This window comes from Ambystoma mexicanum, chromosome 3q (assembly GCF_040938575.1).
Source record: "Ambystoma mexicanum isolate Mex_15411 chromosome 3q, UKY_AmexF1_1, whole genome shotgun sequence".
Lineage (NCBI taxonomy): Eukaryota > Metazoa > Chordata > Amphibia > Caudata > Ambystomatidae > Ambystoma > Ambystoma mexicanum.
In genome coordinates this window covers 34494454-34513391 of record NC_090926.1, presented here as the reverse complement: position 1 = coordinate 34513391, position 18938 = coordinate 34494454, and the positions used below count along the sequence as shown (strand labels likewise).

General features: G+C 48.0%; 1 protein-coding gene across 2 annotated transcripts in view; it reads left to right on the top strand.

The window, feature by feature from the left end:
* The window catches only part of PVALB (parvalbumin), a 503057-nt gene that overhangs the window by 479379 nt on the left and 4740 nt on the right, over positions 1-18938 (top strand). The window contains exons 1-2 of one of the 2 annotated variants that reach the window (XM_069653004.1): positions 6474-6578; positions 16933-17000. In XM_069653004.1, coding sequence (XP_069509105.1) covers positions 16940-17000 — 61 coding nt within the window. In that variant the 5' untranslated portion in view covers positions 6474-6578; positions 16933-16939. Of the gene's footprint in view, positions 1-6473; positions 6579-16932; positions 17001-18938 lie in introns of those variants that run through there. The other variant, XM_069653005.1, reaches the window with a different exon arrangement.

The following is an 18938-nucleotide window of genomic DNA, read 5'->3' as shown; positions in this document are numbered from 1 at the left end:
TTGGCTCATGCACCATTGTATGCTCATTGTTGCATAGGCCCTCGTGATAGGTTGGCATCCTCTCCCAACCTTGGACACTCACCTCACTAGCAGCACGTGAGCAAAACAAAACTCAGGTGCAGAGAACAACATCAGACTACTGCCCACTTGCCCAATTTGTCTACCATCTCTCATTAGCCAAGCCTTCAGCCAAGGCCTCTTCTTTGTAGTTAACCTTGCAGGCTGTTCTCTTCTCTGGGACTTTTAAGGGAGTGTAGGTACACCACTATCTTCATCTAGAGCCTAAAGAATAGGCCTTGTTTTCAATTCTTGAATCACGTGTGAGGAGACCACGATTTTGTCCATTTCGCCTCTTATTTAGTGCTATTTGATTCAATTATCTCAGGTGTCATTACCCTCTTTGACCTCTTCTGGAAACTTGGTTGTTCCATCTCACATAGGCTTTTCTGAATCTTTTCTGCATCTTTTATTGTCATTACTTAGCATTCATAAATGTTCGCTTATTTACTTAATCTAAGAGAAATATATCCTGCGTATGTTGCTTATCCTCATTACCTCCACTTATACCCTTCAATAGCATCTCGCTCTGACATCCTTGATGTCTGGCCAGCAGCAATTCTTTGTTCATCCATGAATTTGTATTTCCAGTTTCTGGGCCTCATCACGAGTTGGGCGGTATCCCGACTGGGATACCACCCAACTTTATTTGCGCTAGCACCCACCCGTCCAGCGCTATTACCGCTGGATCACAGGTTGGGCGCTAATAGTTACTCCCCATTCTCCATTGGGAATTGTTGGTGCAATTACCGTGCATTAATACTGCTAGCGGTAATTGTGCCAAAAATTTGGCATTTCCCCAGCGTGTTCGCCCCCAGCTCTGAGCTAGGGGTAAACACACCAGACTCGACATTGGGCTGACCCTTAAATGCGGCGGTAACACCATTGCCGCCACTTTTAAGGGCTTCCGCCCAACTCGTGATGAGGCCCTCTGTCAGCTCTGGTCTCTCTCCTTCGAGCTCTTTGCTTACTTTCATTGAGAGCAGGCGTCCATCTTTTCAACATGGTCACTTCACCCGTGTTATTGTTTCTACTGCAGCAAGCTTCTATATGGCTCCTCTACCTTGGTTTTCTGTGCATATACATTCACTACTGATCTGGTTACTTATCTTCTTTGTATATATGGTTTCTTCTTACTTGTACTTATGTTTACTCTTGTTTCTTCAGTTAAATCTTCATTCTTTAAGTATTCATATATCGTTTAAATGCGTCATTGCATCTTCTCCTTATGACATCACTTTTGCAACGGTCAGATCATCTTTACAACTCCTCGATATTCAGTGGTGCCTGCAAATCTCCTGCTACCACCTCAGTACGAGGGTACATTCGATACGGTGTCTGAGTGAATAATGTCTCTCATACCCTCGATGCAGTATTTGTCATACACATTGTCTTCCTGTTATTCATTGAGTATGACCGAGGTGAGGGGGTGGAGTCTATCAGTGATGTACACAACTGCTCTTCTTCAACTGTCTGGATGCAAGGGTCTCGGGGACCCAGCATGGATCCCCGGGACCACATTCTGCTTAGGGACGTTTGACCCACGTAGGAGGCAGGCGCTCAAGGAGGGGGCAGCATCCTCCCAACCCCCAGCCATCTGGGGGATTGGCTGGGTCCCATTAGAGCTATTCCCTCCGGCTAAACAAACCTTACAGGCCGAACTAGAAGAGTAAACGTTCGGGTCACACATGTCTCACAGGTTCAGGTTTCAGACTGCATAGCTACCCCCCGAGATTGTATACAGTGACGAAGACTGGTTGGGAGAAGGGACATTATTTCCAGGGCCTCTTTTGGTTCCCAGCCCTGATGGATTTGTCGTGTGTACAAAATAACCAAGGCTTTGCTCCCTTCTGTGGGTGTAACCACTAGATCAGGAGGCATCTAGGCACAGAGGTTCAAGCCTCAAGGGCCAGCGGCTTTAGCTTAAGCTGGAAGCCTCGTCCAGGCACAGGAGCAGTAACTCGCACATGCAAGGACTTGCCACATCTCAGTGGTAGCAATCCTTCCTCTGGGGTCACTGCACACTGCACAAAAAGGCGCCCTGCCATCGCCTTCTCTTCTGCTTCCTCCCACCATGTTCAGGAAAAAATGGTTTGTGTATGTGCTACATAAATTGTCACTGTTTGATCATTTTCATCTGCAGTTGTTGCAGCCACTTCCATCTTTGCTGCCGTTAACCTTGACTGCATGTGCAACCTTAAAGATTTGTTCTGAAACTAAGAGTTTGAGATGGATGGGTTGTTCCAATTGGGGGAACTAAAATATATCTTGAGAGCTAAGACATTCGTTTTAACCTTAAATGAGTAAAGTTGGTAGCCGTCTCACTAGACGTAAAACTGGAGATTCTGATGTAAGATTTACTGATATTAAGTGTTAGGCAGACCATTGATAATGTGTGTAAGAAAGTGCTTTCCTCCGAGTTTTAAAGGAGCAAAATGTACATTCATACAGGTAATGGAATCTATTACACACTTCTATTAGTGAGCACCCAAAAAGCAGAATCTACACAATTTAAGCACAATGTTTCTGATTTAAGCGCTGGAGCAAATTGAGTGCAAAAATTGCAGTGGATATTGTTAAAAGCACTGCCAAGAGAACTAAAACATTCTATGTGTGCAGTACACAAAGGGTTACATTGATTCTAGTTATTGTCTTTATTTAGGTTTGAAAAGGGGCATGTCAGGGGGGTGAAACAAATTAGCTTGTATGTGGGACCGCAAGTCTGATTTTTCCAATGACCAAAGGTGGTAACTGTAGATCCATAATTTAAACAGCAGAGCAGCATAGCTTTCTCTTGATTTAACAGGGCTGTTTCTGGGAGCGGGCAAACCAAGCCACAGCGCAGGGAGCACTTGGGAGCGGGGCACTGCAGGACGCCTGTTGAACCTCTCACCGACAGCAGCAGGCTAGCGGCAGAAGACAGAAGCCTGCCCTGCCATGTCAGTCTACCCCCTCTATGAGGCAAGCAAAGGCTTAACTGCCTGCTGAATGTTTTAGATGGGTTACACCTCCCAACAATTTAGCATGTCTTTGTGAACCAAGGTGACAAAGAGCGAGAATGACTGCAGAGATCCTGATCTGCCAGAATGGAGGGCTGGGGCTGAGGAAGGGATAACACAGCAAAAAGACATTTTGTTTTTGGTGCTTGAAAGGGGCCAGGGGCTGCATGGAGTAAGGTGGGCCGGGGGTGCTGGTAGAGGTTGGGGGACTTGGCAGGGCTGAAAGACAGGAGTAAAAGGCCAATGTAAGACATGATACATGAGGAGCGGATGAACCAGCATTAATGTTTGTAGTGGTTGCTGTTTTAGCGCGCTCAAATTAGTGAGTTTTTGTCATCGGAACACCACTACTCCAAACCTGGGGTTTCTTTTGAAAATAAAAATCTGCTACTTTAATCCAAATGAAACTAACAGAATCAGAATGCATTGCTTTGCTAAATGAAAGCCCCTGTCTCGAAAACACGTGTCCTGGAGACACCTAGAGTCTCATAGCCACACTATGCTCTTTACTGGGACACAGTTAAGTAATCAATTGCACAAAGACGGGAAAAATGTTTTATTCATTATGTTTGTTGCTGCTTTTGAAGTTTTAGGCTAAAAGGCCAGAAGCTGAAAAATGGAGGGAAATGGGTTAGAGCACATTAAGGTTAGAAGACTGTGGAGGTGCTACAAAAACAAGTATTAACAAGTTTTGCCTTGTATAGAGTGAACATGTTTTCTTTATTGCTATGTATTGAAATGGATGTATATGTTTTGGCCGTGGCACAATTGTTTGTGGTCGAATTGACTGTGGTAAATTCGGCTGCAAAGACAATTTTTGCCACGGACAAAATTGCCCCAATTAAAACCCCCCACCCTCTGCCGCCCACCCCTACTTACCTCTTTGCCAGCGAGGCATGATCTGACCCTGTAGCGTCGGATCCGTCCCTCCTGCGCTGGCCGGATCTGACGCCGCAGGGGCTGCTTTTTTTTTTGTTTGCCTCCAGATCTCTGGAAGCGGGTGATACCCCTGCCGCCCCCAAAGGTAATCAGTACCAAACATGGGGAGAGGGGGACACCCCTGCTCCCCATGTTTGGCAGTGATTACCCAAATTGGTTGTTTCCAAATGACGAAATGGTACTGGCCGAATTCGGCCAGTTGTACCATTTGGTCAATTAGAAACGACCAATTTGGGTAATGCCATAGAAATCATATGCCCAGGTACATATATGATTTGCTGGTGTTATGATTGCATGCCCAGGTTTCCATCATTTGCTGAGTTTTGTCAAATGTCTGTTGCATCTGGGGAAGCCGGGTGAGGCTCGGGCCAGCCCAGGTCAAAAATGGGACTCTGGCCTGACCCTCCTTTAAGATCAGTGCCTGTCCAAAGCAGAGGCCAGCCACGAGCCCCACCTGCTGCCCTCAATGACAGGGAAAACTTTTTTTTTTTAGAACATTCAAAAAAAGTGCTTCTCTGACATAAAGGAGCGTACAGGAGCCCTGTTTCCTGACTTCTGTCTGACTTCCTGTCCCACCCCCATCCACTCATTGAATGTCTGGGGCGGGACATGGAGTCAATACATTTCCTGGAAGCAGAGCAGAGACTTTGGAACAGGTAAGTGGTGTGCCTCTTCTTTCCCACTTCGGCTAAGCTGACCCCCATTCTATCCACGCTCCTCACTCTTCCTCTCCCCATAGCAGCGTACTGCCCTCAACAATCCACCCACCTAGCCCCGAGTGTTGCCAGCACCCATTCCCCTCCCTGCGCCACCATCCACAATACACCCCACCTCATCTCGAGCGTAGCCAGTCCCTTTTCTTCCCCCTTTCCTGGACCACCATCCACTAAATACTGGTGTAACTTCCCATTCCCAAGTAACGCTACCCCCTCTTCTTGCCCTCAGACCCTTTTGTTGGCCACCAATCTATTTTAGACCCCTTTGTTGCCCTCTTTTGCATGTTTTGCTGCCCACATTTCCCTTTAGATCCTTTTCTTGCCCAAGCCCATTTTCTTGCTCCCTTACCCGCTTTTCTTGCAACCAGTCCCATTTAGCACCTTTTCTTGCCCCTTTCATTGTCCCAGGCCCTTTAGACCTTTTTCTCAAAACAGTCGCTTTTCATGCCCCCTCTTGCCTCTTTTCTTGACCCAGTCCCTTTTTAGTCCCTGACAGAGGCCCCTTCTCCATTTTGAGTGGCCATTTCCCTGGCTAGGTTTGTGTTTATCCATAAGAGCCAGACCTCCAGCCTTGGCCCTGGCTCAGCCGTACCCATGAACCCTCTGGCTCTCCCAGGTCTAAGGTTCGCATGCTCACATCATATTACAGGTATTGCCAAATTACAGGAAGGTTCTGACATCATTGCCAAGTACTGGCAAAAACGGCCAGCTCTTGCCACGAGACAGCAGCACTTCCGGCAACGGGCTCAACGGCCACTTTCTTCCTCAGCGTGAGTCACATCTGTGTGGTGTGTTCAGCAGTCTATTGGTAGCCTAACATTACATGCGTGCTCGGCAGACATTTGTTCTCAGACTGATTACATTTCCACTTGCTGTTTGTAATGGTGCAGAACTAGATTACACAGCAGCAATGTTCCTGTGGCAGAACAATCTGTGAAATTGGCCTTCCTTTGGATAACTGCATAAACATGAGATCATGACAATGTTTGTAACATTGTGGTCTGTAAGGTTGTCTACTTAGCACTTTCAAATACAAGTCAATTTAACAGCATTTCAATCCCAAGACTTACATGAGGTTGTGGAGGGGTTGCAGTGCAGAATGTGCAGGTACTTGTAAAACATACCCCATCCCATTTAGGGCATAAGAGTCCAGTCCTATTGTTTACTTGGAATTTTGGAACTTGTGGCCCAGGACGTCACATTATAAATTCAGGACTACAATCTCAGAATCCACACATATGAATGAAAAAAAGGGTCACGTTGGCAACGTGGCTTGCCTGCTTGCCGGAGAGGAGCGCTGTCGGCGCATTTTCCTCTAGAAACTGCCCTGCGTTTTACAAATATGTCACAGGCTTGAGGGAGCAGAACTATATACCTCAATAGTTTGCTCCAGCTTCCACAGGCAGAGGTAATAAGCCTAGCAGAGCCAGCACCCAGCAGGCCAGACATCATGCAGAAAGGAGGGGCGCCGCTCAGGTGTGGAGCTGTTAGAAGGATGCAGACGCTATGAGGTACAAACACATGGGGGTTTCTGTTAGAGGGGGGCCACACACCCGCCCCTTCTGTTTGTGTCTGCCCCACTGCTCTCCGTGCCTCGGGTGTCTTCAGCATCGGTGGGTGCCAGGATATTAATAGTGCCCCCTGCTTCATCAGAGCAAGGTGGATGCCAAGGAACCATGCCAAGGTCCATCCACGAGGGTGACAGGAAAGGAGGGGGGGGGCATCACAGGTGGGCGAGGCAGCCGTCCCAAAATAGCGGGTCCGGCCAGTAGGTATTTAAGGGCCCGCACCGGGAGGACCCCCACCTTCGTTTCTGGGTCACCGCTTGTCCTACAGCATTCGCAGCGCCCGCCGAAGCTCCCCCACCGTAAGTACCCACAGAGCTCGGGAAAAGACGGGATCCAGCTGGGAACAGGTCTCTTGAAGGGCTGGGGATGTGCGATGGCCGGGACGTTTTGTGAGAAAAGGTTTCAGAGCAGCGGAGCAGCCGGGTGTGCCCTGCCTCTCTAACAGAGGAAGAGGGCTACGGGCAGGGACGGGACGGGAGGGGAAATAGAGAGAGTGCTTCGAGCGGGCGGAAGCGGGAAGGCCGGGTTAGAGAAGTGGGAACAGCAAAAAGACAACGAGTCTTGGATACATTGGGAAGGACTCCAGTCAGAAAGAGAAACAGAAAAAGCATTGCAAGAAGAGGAACAGGAGTAGAGACAGGCGATGTGCCTGCTGGTAGGGACACGGGTTGTGGGTGTCATGAGAGATAGTCATGTACCTAATTGTGCTCATTTTAACTTTGAGAATGTAGACTGTAAAACTGCATCCTGGTATTAAGAGTATATGGCGGTAATGCAAAGCGTGAGAGGCATAATTTTAGCCACCACGGGCCCATTAATAAAAAGAAAAATGTGAAAGACAAACAACAAAAACAAATAAGGAAAAAATCAAGAAGAAGAAAGAAAATGAGAAAGTAGGAGATTAGGGAAAGGATGAGAACGGCAAAAAAAATTAGAGAAACGATAAGGGAAGACACCGGGAGAAAGAGAGCAGGAGAAACGGCGAGGCCGCGATAAAGAGGGACCCGGGCGGGAAAAGCACCTTTCCGGCCCACTGCATCTACCGGATCCAGGGAGAGGGACAGCTGTTCGGCCACTTCTGGTCACAAGATGAAAACTCCCGCCTGCCTCTCGCAATCTGCCCGGCCCTCGACGCTGAGAAGCAGCCGCACGGGCGGGACTTCTGGGATTACATGGATGTAAAAAATGGAAATAGAAAAAGAGAAACAGAAAGAAAAGTAGGCAATAATGCTTAGCTTACGATACAGAGAGAGAGCAAACGTGAAAGAACAAGAGAAAAAATGAGGGGAAGAAATAGCGCGAGACTCGGAGAGAGAGACCAATCAAAATGGAAAGACAGAGACATAAAGCAAAAAACAAAGCAGGGCACAAAGAAAGCGGAAACACAGGATGAGGGGAAGGAAGAAAGGAGGAGGAAGGAGAAAAAGAAACGGAATGCATCCCAGGTCTCTCGGACATGCTTGCACAACCGATGAGCTGAAGACTGAGCCAAGAGAGGCCCTGGAATCGGTGCTACACGGGCCGCAGTGGCGCCAAGACGGGTTTGGGCTACAGGGGTGGCCTGGGAACCAAACGAGGCCCTGGAAATAATTTTCAAAGAGGCCCCATATTTCAGCCAGCCCAACCATTTTCCTATGGGAACTTTTGGAAAGACCACACACAAGAGGCCCAGGATGCAGAGGCCTGGCGGGAAATCTCCAGAGTTCCCTACAGGCCAGTCCACCGATGTTGGGGTACCCCGGTAGCTGGGGTCGTCTGTATATTGGAGGGCTGCACGAACTACACTTACAACTAGTTCTGTGACGCGAGGGAGCGGGAAGTGTGCATCAGCAAGGCGTGTTGCGTGCCAGATGGGGGTGCATTGGCGACACTGTGTGTGGACTCCTAGTACTGGCATAGCAGCAGGGGTTCCGTGGGACAGCAGTGGGACATACTGGCAACACTCTGGCTCCAAATAACGAAATAGCAGGGCTTCCATGAATGGGAATGTGACGCGCAGGCAACACTGGATTGGGGGAGGCCAGTTTTTAGAACAGCTTCGGTGGTATGGATCTGGATTGGCATACAGTGGCAGCATTGTGTGTGTGACTCATAGTATTGGAAGGGGGTACTATGGGAGAGACATGGCATAAAGTGGCAGCACTGTGTTTGTGGCTCCAAATATTGGCATAGCAGGGGTGCTGGGAATAGGATTGCCATGTGGGGAGCCCAGGTATGGAACAGCTTGGGTGCTCTGGATCTGGATTGGCATACAGTGGCAGCATTGTGTGTGTGACTCATATAATTGGAAGGGGGCACTATGGGAGAGACTTGGCATAAAGTGGCAGCACTGTGTTTGTGGCTCCAAATATTGGCATAGCAGGGGTGCTGGGAATAGGATTGCCATGTGGGGAGCCCAGGTATGGAACAGATTGGGTGCTCTGGATCTGGATTGGCATACAGTGGCAGCATTGTGTGTGTGACTCATATTATTGGAAGGGGGCACTATGGGAGAGACTTGGCATAAAGTGGCAGCACTGTGTTTGTGGCTCCAAATATTGGCATAGCAGGGGTGCTGGGAATAGGATTGCCATGTGGGGAGCCCAGGTATGGAACAGATTGGGTGCTCTGGATCTGGATTGGCATACAGTGGCAGCATTGTGTGTGTGACTCATATTATTGGAAGGGGGCACTATGGGAGAGACTTGGCATAAAGTGGCAGCACTGTGTTTGTGGCTCCAAATATTGGCATAGCAGGGGTGCTGGGAATAGGATTGCCATGTGGGGAGCCCAGGTATGGAACAGATTGGGTGCTCTGGATCTGGATTGGCATACAGTGGCAGCATTGTGTGTGTGACTCATATTATTGGAAGGGGGCACTATGGGAGAGACTTGGCATAAAGTGGCAGCACTGTGTTTGTGGCTCCAAATATTGGCATAGCAGGGGTGCTGGGAATAGGATTGCCATGTGGGGAGCCCAGGTATGGAACAGATTGGGTGCTCTGGATCTGGATTGGCATACAGTGGCAGCATTGTGTGTGTGACTCATAGTATTGGAAGGGGGTACTATGGGAGAGACATGGCATAAAGTGGCAGCACTGTGTTTGTGGCTCCAAATATTGGCATAGCAGGGGTGCTGGGAATAGGATTGCCATGTGGGGAGCCCAGGTATGGAACAGCTTGGGTGCTCTGGATCTGGATTGACATTCAGTGGCAGCATTGTGTGTGTGACTCATATTATTGGAAGGGGGCACTATGGGAGAGACTTGGCATAAAGTGGCAGCACTGTGTTTGTGGCTCCAAATATTGGTATAGCAGGGGTGCTGGGAATAGGATTGCCATGTGGGGAGCCCAGGTATGGAACAGCTTGGGTACTATGGATCAGGATTGACATACAGTAGCAGGGTGGCGTGTGTGTCTAGCGCATAGTATTGGAGTAGCAGGGGTACTGTGGAAGAGAATTGGCATACAGTGGCAGCACTGTGTCTGTGGCTCCAAGTACTGTAGTAGAGGGCCTGTGGCTAACGGTTGGCATACACTGGTAACATTGTTTGTGTAGTACTGGAATACCAAGGGTGCTGTGGCTCATGATTGGCACACAGTGGCAGAATATGTGGTTCCAGGTTTTAGAAAAAACGAGATGTGGTGGATCAGGAAGGCAATACGTTGGCATCGCTGTGTTAGTGGCTTCTAGGACTGGAATGGCTTGAGCGTTGTTGATATCGACTCCCATCCAATGGCAGCACTGTGTTTGTGGCATCAACTGGTAGATTAATCCTAGAACCCTGTAGGTCAGGATTGGCATGCAGTGGCCTAGTCCAAGTACTGGAACATCAGGGGCGCTCTGGGTCATGATTGGCACACAGTGGCAGCACTGTGCTTGCGGCTTCTACTTCTGAAAAAGCAGCATGGAATGCACCAATCACAGTCATTGACTGGCAGGGGTGCTGTCAGTCAGCATTGTGGTGCACTATCAACTCTGCGTGAGGCCCCTGATGCTCCAGCGCCACACTGAATTGGTACTCAGGCTGGGGCCGGGGATTTGGAGTGGGGTAGCTCGAATGGCCAGGAGATAAGGGGTGTGCATTGCCATCCATCCTTTTGTTGACAAATCTGACTTGGTCAAGACAGATTTGCGGGGACAACTGCCCGTGTGAGGGGTGGGGCGGGGGTGTACATTTGTCAACGCACAACAATAATAGACGTGTTGTTTAAGCGCTTGTTCCAGAGATCTCTCTGAAACCTCTGGTCACAGATGCAAACCCGTCAGCGTCGATTGGCCCTTTAATTCTCTCCAGGGTTGATAATTAACAGAACTTAGAAGTACAGGCTACTGGTCACTAATGGCTGTATAGCAACGTGATGTCCTTGGTATTGCAATCTGTGCGTCGCATGGTTCCTGAATAGTCTGCAAGCCTAAAAGGGCAAAAGACACGGTGCAGGCAGGGACGTAATTTTACCCAAATGCCAGGGGTAGCGGAAGTGACATCACACGACCATTGACCTCTGATGACATCACAGGAAGTGATGACCTTTGAACCAACCCCAAAGTGACATCACAGGATGCGAAGGAACAGGACCTTTTCCCCTTGACAAAACAGGAAAGGGCATCACGTAGCATTGTTCCTAAGTACACAGCGAAAAATATGGTTACCATATCACTATAATGTAGGGGTGCACCGAACTTTGGCTTCGAGTAAGTATTCGGCCGAATTCCGGCTGAAAAAAAGCTATTCGGATCCGGCCGAATAGTTTCTTGCTATTCGGCTCTTGCCGAATACTTTGACATTCTCATTTGACTACAATGCAACATGAACTCAGAAAGGCAAATATAGACTTCAGTTTGCAAAACTGAATAGAATTAGACCAGAGAAATTGCTATCACACAGCAGAAAAATATCTTGTATTGTAATCTGCTCTTTAGGGCATGTTTTGCTAGATTCTTAGACAAAAAAGGTGCTCATCTTTTATACTTAGCCTGCAAGAATAAAGGAACATCTTTTATTTGGTGAATGTTTATATGCAATGTGCACTTTTTGCAGTTGGAAAAAACAAACAAAGAAATGCGCATAGATACTTTCAGTTCCTGTTATGCCACTTCCCATTGCATACGTCATAGTCCCCCCTTTTCTTTTTTTAAGGACTTGAGTCCTGAGTTTAACATTATCTGATATTTTATCAGGAAATTATAAGTTGCATATGTTTGTGTATTGGCGAGAAAGAGTGGCTAGGATAAAGTGAGCAGCATTTGTTTGGGTGGGTTGAATAGTTGTGAGATGGAGTTCACGCATTTCAGATGTCCTCTTGACTTGTGTCCTGCATGAGCCGACATGAACCATTTTTTACATTTCTATGTGAGCTTCAAAGAAGCTTCGAAACTCGACCACATCGACTTTGTAACTGGATAGAGAATACAATGCATCTGATTCACAAAGGCAGTCCTTTTGCCTTTGTGAAGCCTCCTACTTTAACTGGCACTGAATATGCAACAATCTTCTGTAAATTTGGTCCCTTCATTTTGATCAAATCTGCTTTATTTCTGGCTTTTGTACTTTACATAACGATGATTCATTACAATGAAGAGAAATAAAAGTATAGAATGCATTTAAAATGGTGCTTTATTTGTTTTTTTAATAAGTGTGTTTTCTGAAGTTTGGAACATGATTTATTAAATAAAGCAACTATTCGGCTTCATATTCGGCTTCGGCCGAATAGTTGACAAACTATTCGGTATTCGGCCGAATACTAAATATGCTATTCTGTACAGCCCTTCTATAATGTGATATACATTTCTTATAAGAATGGATCAGCATATGTATCGTTAATATCAGTGTGTATAGGCCCATATTACCAAATCACTGTGAATACAAGCAGACATCCAAGGCCAAATGATAATGATGTGTTATTATAAAGCACTTACGCTTAAGCGCTTTATATAGAACAAAAATACATACAATATCACCCAACCTGTGTTGGCACTCATTTATCGACTTCAGAAGGATGAAAGGCTGAGTTGAGGTGTTTAAGAACAGGCTAAATCAGTGACTCACCCCTGAAGTGTGCCTGAAATGAACCTTTAATGAGACTAGAAATTATTGTATAGAATTCCAGAAAGACAAATTATTTGTTATTCCTGTTCTTTCTTATTTAGGGTCAATGCTTAAAGTGTTACATTAGTGCAACCCCGGTTTCTTTTTTTAAGCGGCCTGAAAAAGAAAGCCAACCACTGCAGACACAATGAGCCACACGGCACTGGCCACAGCCAGCCCAGGAGCTTAAATAAAAAAATAAAAGAATTTTTTTTTTAGGGGTAGCAAGGGAAGGGAGATCACAGGGGTCGCAGTTGTGACCCCCAAATGACGTCCTTAGGTGCAGTTAGGCCTTTCGCGCAACATAGGTTGCAATCACGCGTGCGCCACACAAAGGGAGTGGGGAAGAAGACGGGCACAAAGCGGCAGCCGTCTGGAGTACAAGTCTACACCAAGGCATGTGCAAAAAGCTGACTCTTTGTGGGGTGAAAGGGTAGGCGCGTATTGGGGGGAGTGTCCCTGTGGGGTCGGGTGGAGGTATTTGTGTTGAAATGGTTTCGTTGTGATAGTACAGCAGTATTTGGAACACCATTTGTTCTTAGAACTCTGTAACCTTTTTTTTTTATTGCACCTTTCTTTTCTTTTCGGTGCATTTATCAGATGCTCACCTTGAGATCACTGTGCTGAAAGTGGGGTGTTATTTGCAAATCAGGGGAGGGGGAACTAACTCCCCTGTTGAGTGAGGACATGTTAGGATTAGTGTTTGAAGTGCAGTTGTCATATTGATTGTGCTGATGATGGGGGAGATTGTAAAATGGACAGACATACAGACGGCCACTATGTTCTGTCCCCAACGCAGACCCCACTATCACCAGCTTAGACTCAACACTTTTACGAATCAGCTTTGGCCCCACACATTACGTACTCTGACTGACTCGTGTTCTGACTGTAATAGTTCTGTTAGCCCATTGACCCTGCACCGTACGTTTTGGCGCTCTGGTGCTACTAGCTCCAGCAGCGGTAACTGGTGCAAGGGTTCAGGGATGAGCCCGGCTGTGTGTCCTGGGGGTAGGAAAGAAACTGAAACATTCACTTACCTTTATAATGTGAATTAGATGCGTCGTCCTGCGAGTGAGGCTTCCCGGCCAATGCACCATATGCTAGGATTTGGGTAGCCTGAAGTGAGTGACTGGACCCCTCAAGCACACCACAACACCGAGATAGAGGAAACGTGTCTTTAGATGAGAGGAGGCTGTCCTACCACATGGGGAGGCAGAGGCTTCTACCCTCACCCATAGCTGCGAACATCCTGTTATACTGATCACAGGGTAGGTTTCTCCCAGTCCAAGGACAAGCGGATAAGCACAGACTTCTTTGGGAAGATGCAGATATTATCACAGGGACAGGGACGAGCCGGCTCCTTCCCTCAAGACTAGTGCAAGGCGGGGGTCTGTGAGTACTTTTCTGGATCCCTGGCTTTCCCACCATCGACGCAGAGGCACCCATGCACATTCCACCCAGTCACGCACGCCAAGGCCCTTTCCCAGGAGTCATTTCTGTAAAGAACAGAGGCGTGTTAACAAAAGGAATGATATGGTCAGTGGTTTAAGTGGGTAAGACATTGAAGGTGGGCTCATTTTGGGGCAGGGTTTCCATGGTGGGCGTGGCCTGAAAAGAGCACAAACCATAGTAAACAAATATATAAATGTATGTAAGCATTTATATATTTGTATGCATACCTTACTATGGTTTGTGTACTTTTCAAGTAATCTTTGATAAACATAGACATATGTTATATATTTCTATGTTTATAAAAGAGGGCTTGAAACATACACAGTTCAAGCCATCTTTTATAAAGCTTTGCCAAGGGAAAAAGACGCCTCGGACTCGGTGATCTGTGCTCTGCTTTCCAGGGCAGATAGATCACCGAGCCCGAGGCGTCTTTGACCCTCTTCGAACCCGGGGGCTCCATGATCTAATCTGCAGATTAGCTCATAGAGCCCCAGGGATCACAGAGGGTCAGTGACCTGCGGAGGGGAAACAAAGGGACCATAACTTCCTCTTGTGACCCCTCCTGTGAGGGCTCACAAGAGGAAGTTACAGGGACTGACAGAAGTGCCAGCCAGCCACAGCGTAGCTGAAATTGCAACTTCCAGTTTCAGCGATGCTGTGGCTGGCTGACACTTCTGTCAGTCACACAGCTGCCTGACTTTAAGACGGCAGGTGCAGCTTCTGTCGCAGCTACGGCCGTGGTGGGAAAATGTGTCCCGCCATGGCGTGGTGAGACCGGGGGGCGCCGGCAGGGCCCCGGCTCAGCCCCACTTTTTGGAGACTGCCAGGCCCCGGCCCTGGCCCACTTATAGCACTGGTAATGGTATAAAAGTATAGAGCGCAAACTAAGGCCCACAGGCATCTAAGCACTAGGAAATAGTGTATATGAATTTTCCAATCTCACACTGGCTCGACATCGTGCCAATCAAACAGCAATATTTGCTTCCCATGATCGTCTCACAGCCCCCAGCGCGGCCGGGTATGGCCTTAACATCTCACAAAAAGGCAGAAGAAGGGAAAGAGAAAAGACTAGCTAAAGAAAAACCAAAGGAACCCCTACGGGGCATAGTGAGTGAGTGTCCAGCCGTATGTGACATTCACCCTCAGCAGTGGGGGGGCGCTGGGGGGAGTACAATACACGAATGTTTGGTTGGGAACATAATATAATTTGGCAAGGCTGCTTTGAAAGGAGAACGGCTAGGAATATAATTCACTTTTTAAGATTTTCAAAAGTTATTGGACTAATTGAAAGATGAGTTGGGTTGTAAGCATAATCCTAAATTCGAGTAGTTCAATGAATTATTCTATTGCTGGTTTTAAGAGCAATTTAAAATATTATTGACATTTCAATGAAATTGGTTGTACTCCTCTTCTGCCTATTGTTTTTGTGTTACTTCTGTTACCCTATCCACACTATTCATGAACTATTAATTTATGGATGGTGTTAACTTTGTGTATTGCATTTTATAATTGTATTGATAAATGTTTGTTTTGTGAAAAGACTAGCCTGGGAAATGGAGAGCCATCACAGTGGGTCCCCTTGCATGGCCGAGAAACTGTTTCACTTGACACATATTCCATGGCCAGACACACCTTCAAATGCAGCATTGCCACACTTCAGCGCCAGCGCCTCAAGGGCCAGGGGGAATAACAGAACGGGGTACTCCTTTAGCTTCACGAAGACACACCGGAAAGGTGCAACATGGCCTCTCAAGGACCGCAGTTGAAACAGACCCCCAACCCTAGTGGGCTTACACGGTGGGTCAGAGGTCACAATCACAGTAGCATAAGGAAAGGCCACGTGAAAGGGATGTCAACAATGTATGAGGAACCTATCCAGTCAAGGGCTCTGGGTTGACAACTGATGTTCCTGAGAGAGGGAGTGGCGTTGCCCGGGTAAACTCTGCTATCCAGGAAGGGCCAGGGTGGTTCCCACTATCCGTGAAAGGTCTAGTGAACCCTGCTATCCTGGGACAGTGTGAGTGAACCCGATTATCCAGGCAAGGTCTAGGACAGGATTCTCCAACTCTGCAGCACACGAGCAAAAATCCCACCAGTTTTTGGATAACTACTCACTATGCAAACAACTCTCATTTAGGGCCACTGCATTGTGAGCTATTTTTTGTGGCAATTCTAAAAACGGTGATTTAGCTCTTGAAGACGGACTTGAACACTCCCGGACTCGGTGAGACTTACACTCTTCAGAGGAATCTTGCAAACCTGAGGTGTTTTATGTGAACCCCCATTTCCCAGGGAAACATAGGTAATGCCTTCTAGCTCTGGCCAAACCAGATGGAACCCCACCCCATCCTCGGACACTGCAGGACTTGATATCCCTTCACCCTGGGCTCCTTAATCAGCCGGAGAAGGTCCTGGAAGCTAGAGTCAGTGTGCTGCCGGGTTGCTGATATGCCATAACATGGCACGGCCATGTTCATCACCCAGACGGAGAACCACTCCTTGAAGTTAGAGTCATGGTGCTGTAGGGTTGTGACGTGCCATAACATGTCAGGACCGTGTCGCTCACTCAGCCGGAGAGACACTCATAGAAGCTAGTCAGGGCACTGTAGGGTTGCTGACATGCCATAACATAGCAAGACAGTGCTGATCACCCTGACTCTAGCTCCAAGCTAGAGTCAGGGTGCTGTGGGGTTGTTGATAATCCATAAGACAGATGGCAGGACCATGTTGAACTCTCCCCCCCCCCCTCTTCCCCCATGTTGATCACACAGCCGAGAGCCAGCATGGGAAGCTACAGGCAGGGTCCTGTGGGGTTGCTGATATGCCATAACATGGCAGGGCCATGTTCATCACTCAGATGCAAGGCCACTCCTGGAAGCTAGAGTCAGGATGCTGTGAGGTTGCTGAAATACCATAAAACGGCAGGGCCGTGTTGATCGCTCCGCTGGAGAAGCTCCTGGAGGCTAAAGTCAGGGTGCTGAGCAGTTGCTAATATGCCATAAAATGACCGGGCCATGTTGATCGCTCAGCTGGAGAGCCAGTCTTGGGCGCTACCATCAGGGTGATGTGGGGTTGCTGATATGCCATAAAATAGCAGAGCCGTATTGATCACCTTCGTTTTGTCTCTTTCCAGATCCAAGATGTCCATGACCGATCTTATCCCCGCTGCCGACATCTGCAAGGCCATTGCAGCCTGCAAGGGTAAGTCTGGGGCCTGGCAGTGAGTGGCGAGCAATGCAGAGGGCAAGCAGAAGAGACAAGGGCACAAGGGCAGCATAGATGTGACCCAGCGGGGGAATGGGCTTTCCAAATATCACAATGGGATAAGAGGTGACAAGGGGGCGTCACACGAGGGCACACATTGCTAAGAGCGCCCATCTCACCCTGCCTTTATAGCTCAAGGCAGCCAATGTGGTGTGCCTATATTTACCAACACACAGACACCCAAGTAGACAAATAGATACGCATAGGTGTATGCCCTATCATTCTACCCACGCATCCCTACCAATCACTATCTCACACTAGAGGTCACTTGATCCTGCATCTGACACAGTTTGCTTTGATCTCTCTAAGCTATTAGGTTAGGTGGCCTGAGTTCTTTCAGATTTGAGGGTCTGTGTGTTTCTCATACACAAGCAAGTGCATTGTCTGTCGGTAACCCTCACTTGAAAACACCTAAGAGTTTCCTTCCTCCCCAGCCCCTGCCCTGCAACCCCGTTCCCATCATTGGTTAATGGGGTTAGACAGAAAAGGGAGCTGGAACATTTCACAGCAGAAGGCCCAATCTCACGGAGACTGGGCTGAGACGAACATCCATATCCTCACAGGCACACACAGCGCCAGCCCTGTCCATCCACCAAACACACGGTCGGGACTAACACGCATTCTACACACAGGTCCCGTTTTTGCCTCATCCCTCTCTCAAGCAAAGAGGTACACAGAGGCAGTTTAGTGCCCTCCAAAGATTCTCCTAAAGGGTCATAGGGTGAGACAACTAAACACCTACATTCCCTAGCCGACTCCACTAGTGACCTGACACTACCCGCAGGACCTAACTAATGACAGATGGGAAGCTGATCCGAGATCCAAAGTGCTTGCTGGGGAACCTGTCTAGGCTCTTCGCACCTGGGAAGACCGTCACATTCCCAGCTTGTGCGCCCATCACTTTAAATGAAGACCATGTGGGTGTCCAGTCCTTCCCCAATGATGTGAGAGGTTCTGTCCTCCTGACCCATTGCACCTTCTATCCTCTTCCAGTCTCAGAAGATGCCCAGGAAAGCAGAACTATTCCACCAGCCAGTGATTGGCACTGTGACTACTTCATTAGACAGCCAACTTTGGGTGGGGCCACCTTACGAAATGGAGGGCTTTTCCTGCTCAGTAATGAGAGGATTTGGGGCATGCTATCACACTTAGAATGTGATGGGGCAAGGAACAGATTTTGACTTGCTGACGCTGCTCCACGCAATAAACCTTCCCCAGCCAGCTGGAAGAGACAGGGAAATGCAAGCTATGTGATGACCAAGATGTAGAGTTGACCCCAAGAATTCCAAAGCAATCTATCAATTTCTTTCCATGGATGACGAGATAGCAAACTGCTTGGTAAACCCAAGAAAGCCCTAAGCAATACAATGAGATACAGAGATACAAATGTATGCTCCTTCAGACTTCTGTCCCAAGCTTTTCCAACTTATTGGATGTCTCATATAGCCAGCAGACTCCTAGCGTTTCCCGGACCCTTCCAGACCTCAGGACTCTTCAGGTTCCTACATTCCCTTTTGCCTACTCCTACCTCCAGCAGACACAGATCCTTTCCCGGACTCCTCCAGAACCCAGCCCTCTCCTGGTTCCTACATACCCCTCACCCTTATTCTATCTCCTGCAGATTCCCAGCCTTTCCCTGACTCCTTCAGAACACACCCCTCTCCTGGTTGCTACACAGCCCTCTGCCTTTTCCTATCTCCTGCAGACCCCAAGACTTTCCCAATAACCCAGACTTTTCTGGGCACCTCTAAATCCCAGCCCGCTGCTGGGTCTTACATACACTTCTGCTTTATCCCAACTCTTGCACACTCTCAGCCTTGCCATGACTCATCCGGAACACAGCTCTCTCCTGATTCCCACATACTCTTCTGCCTC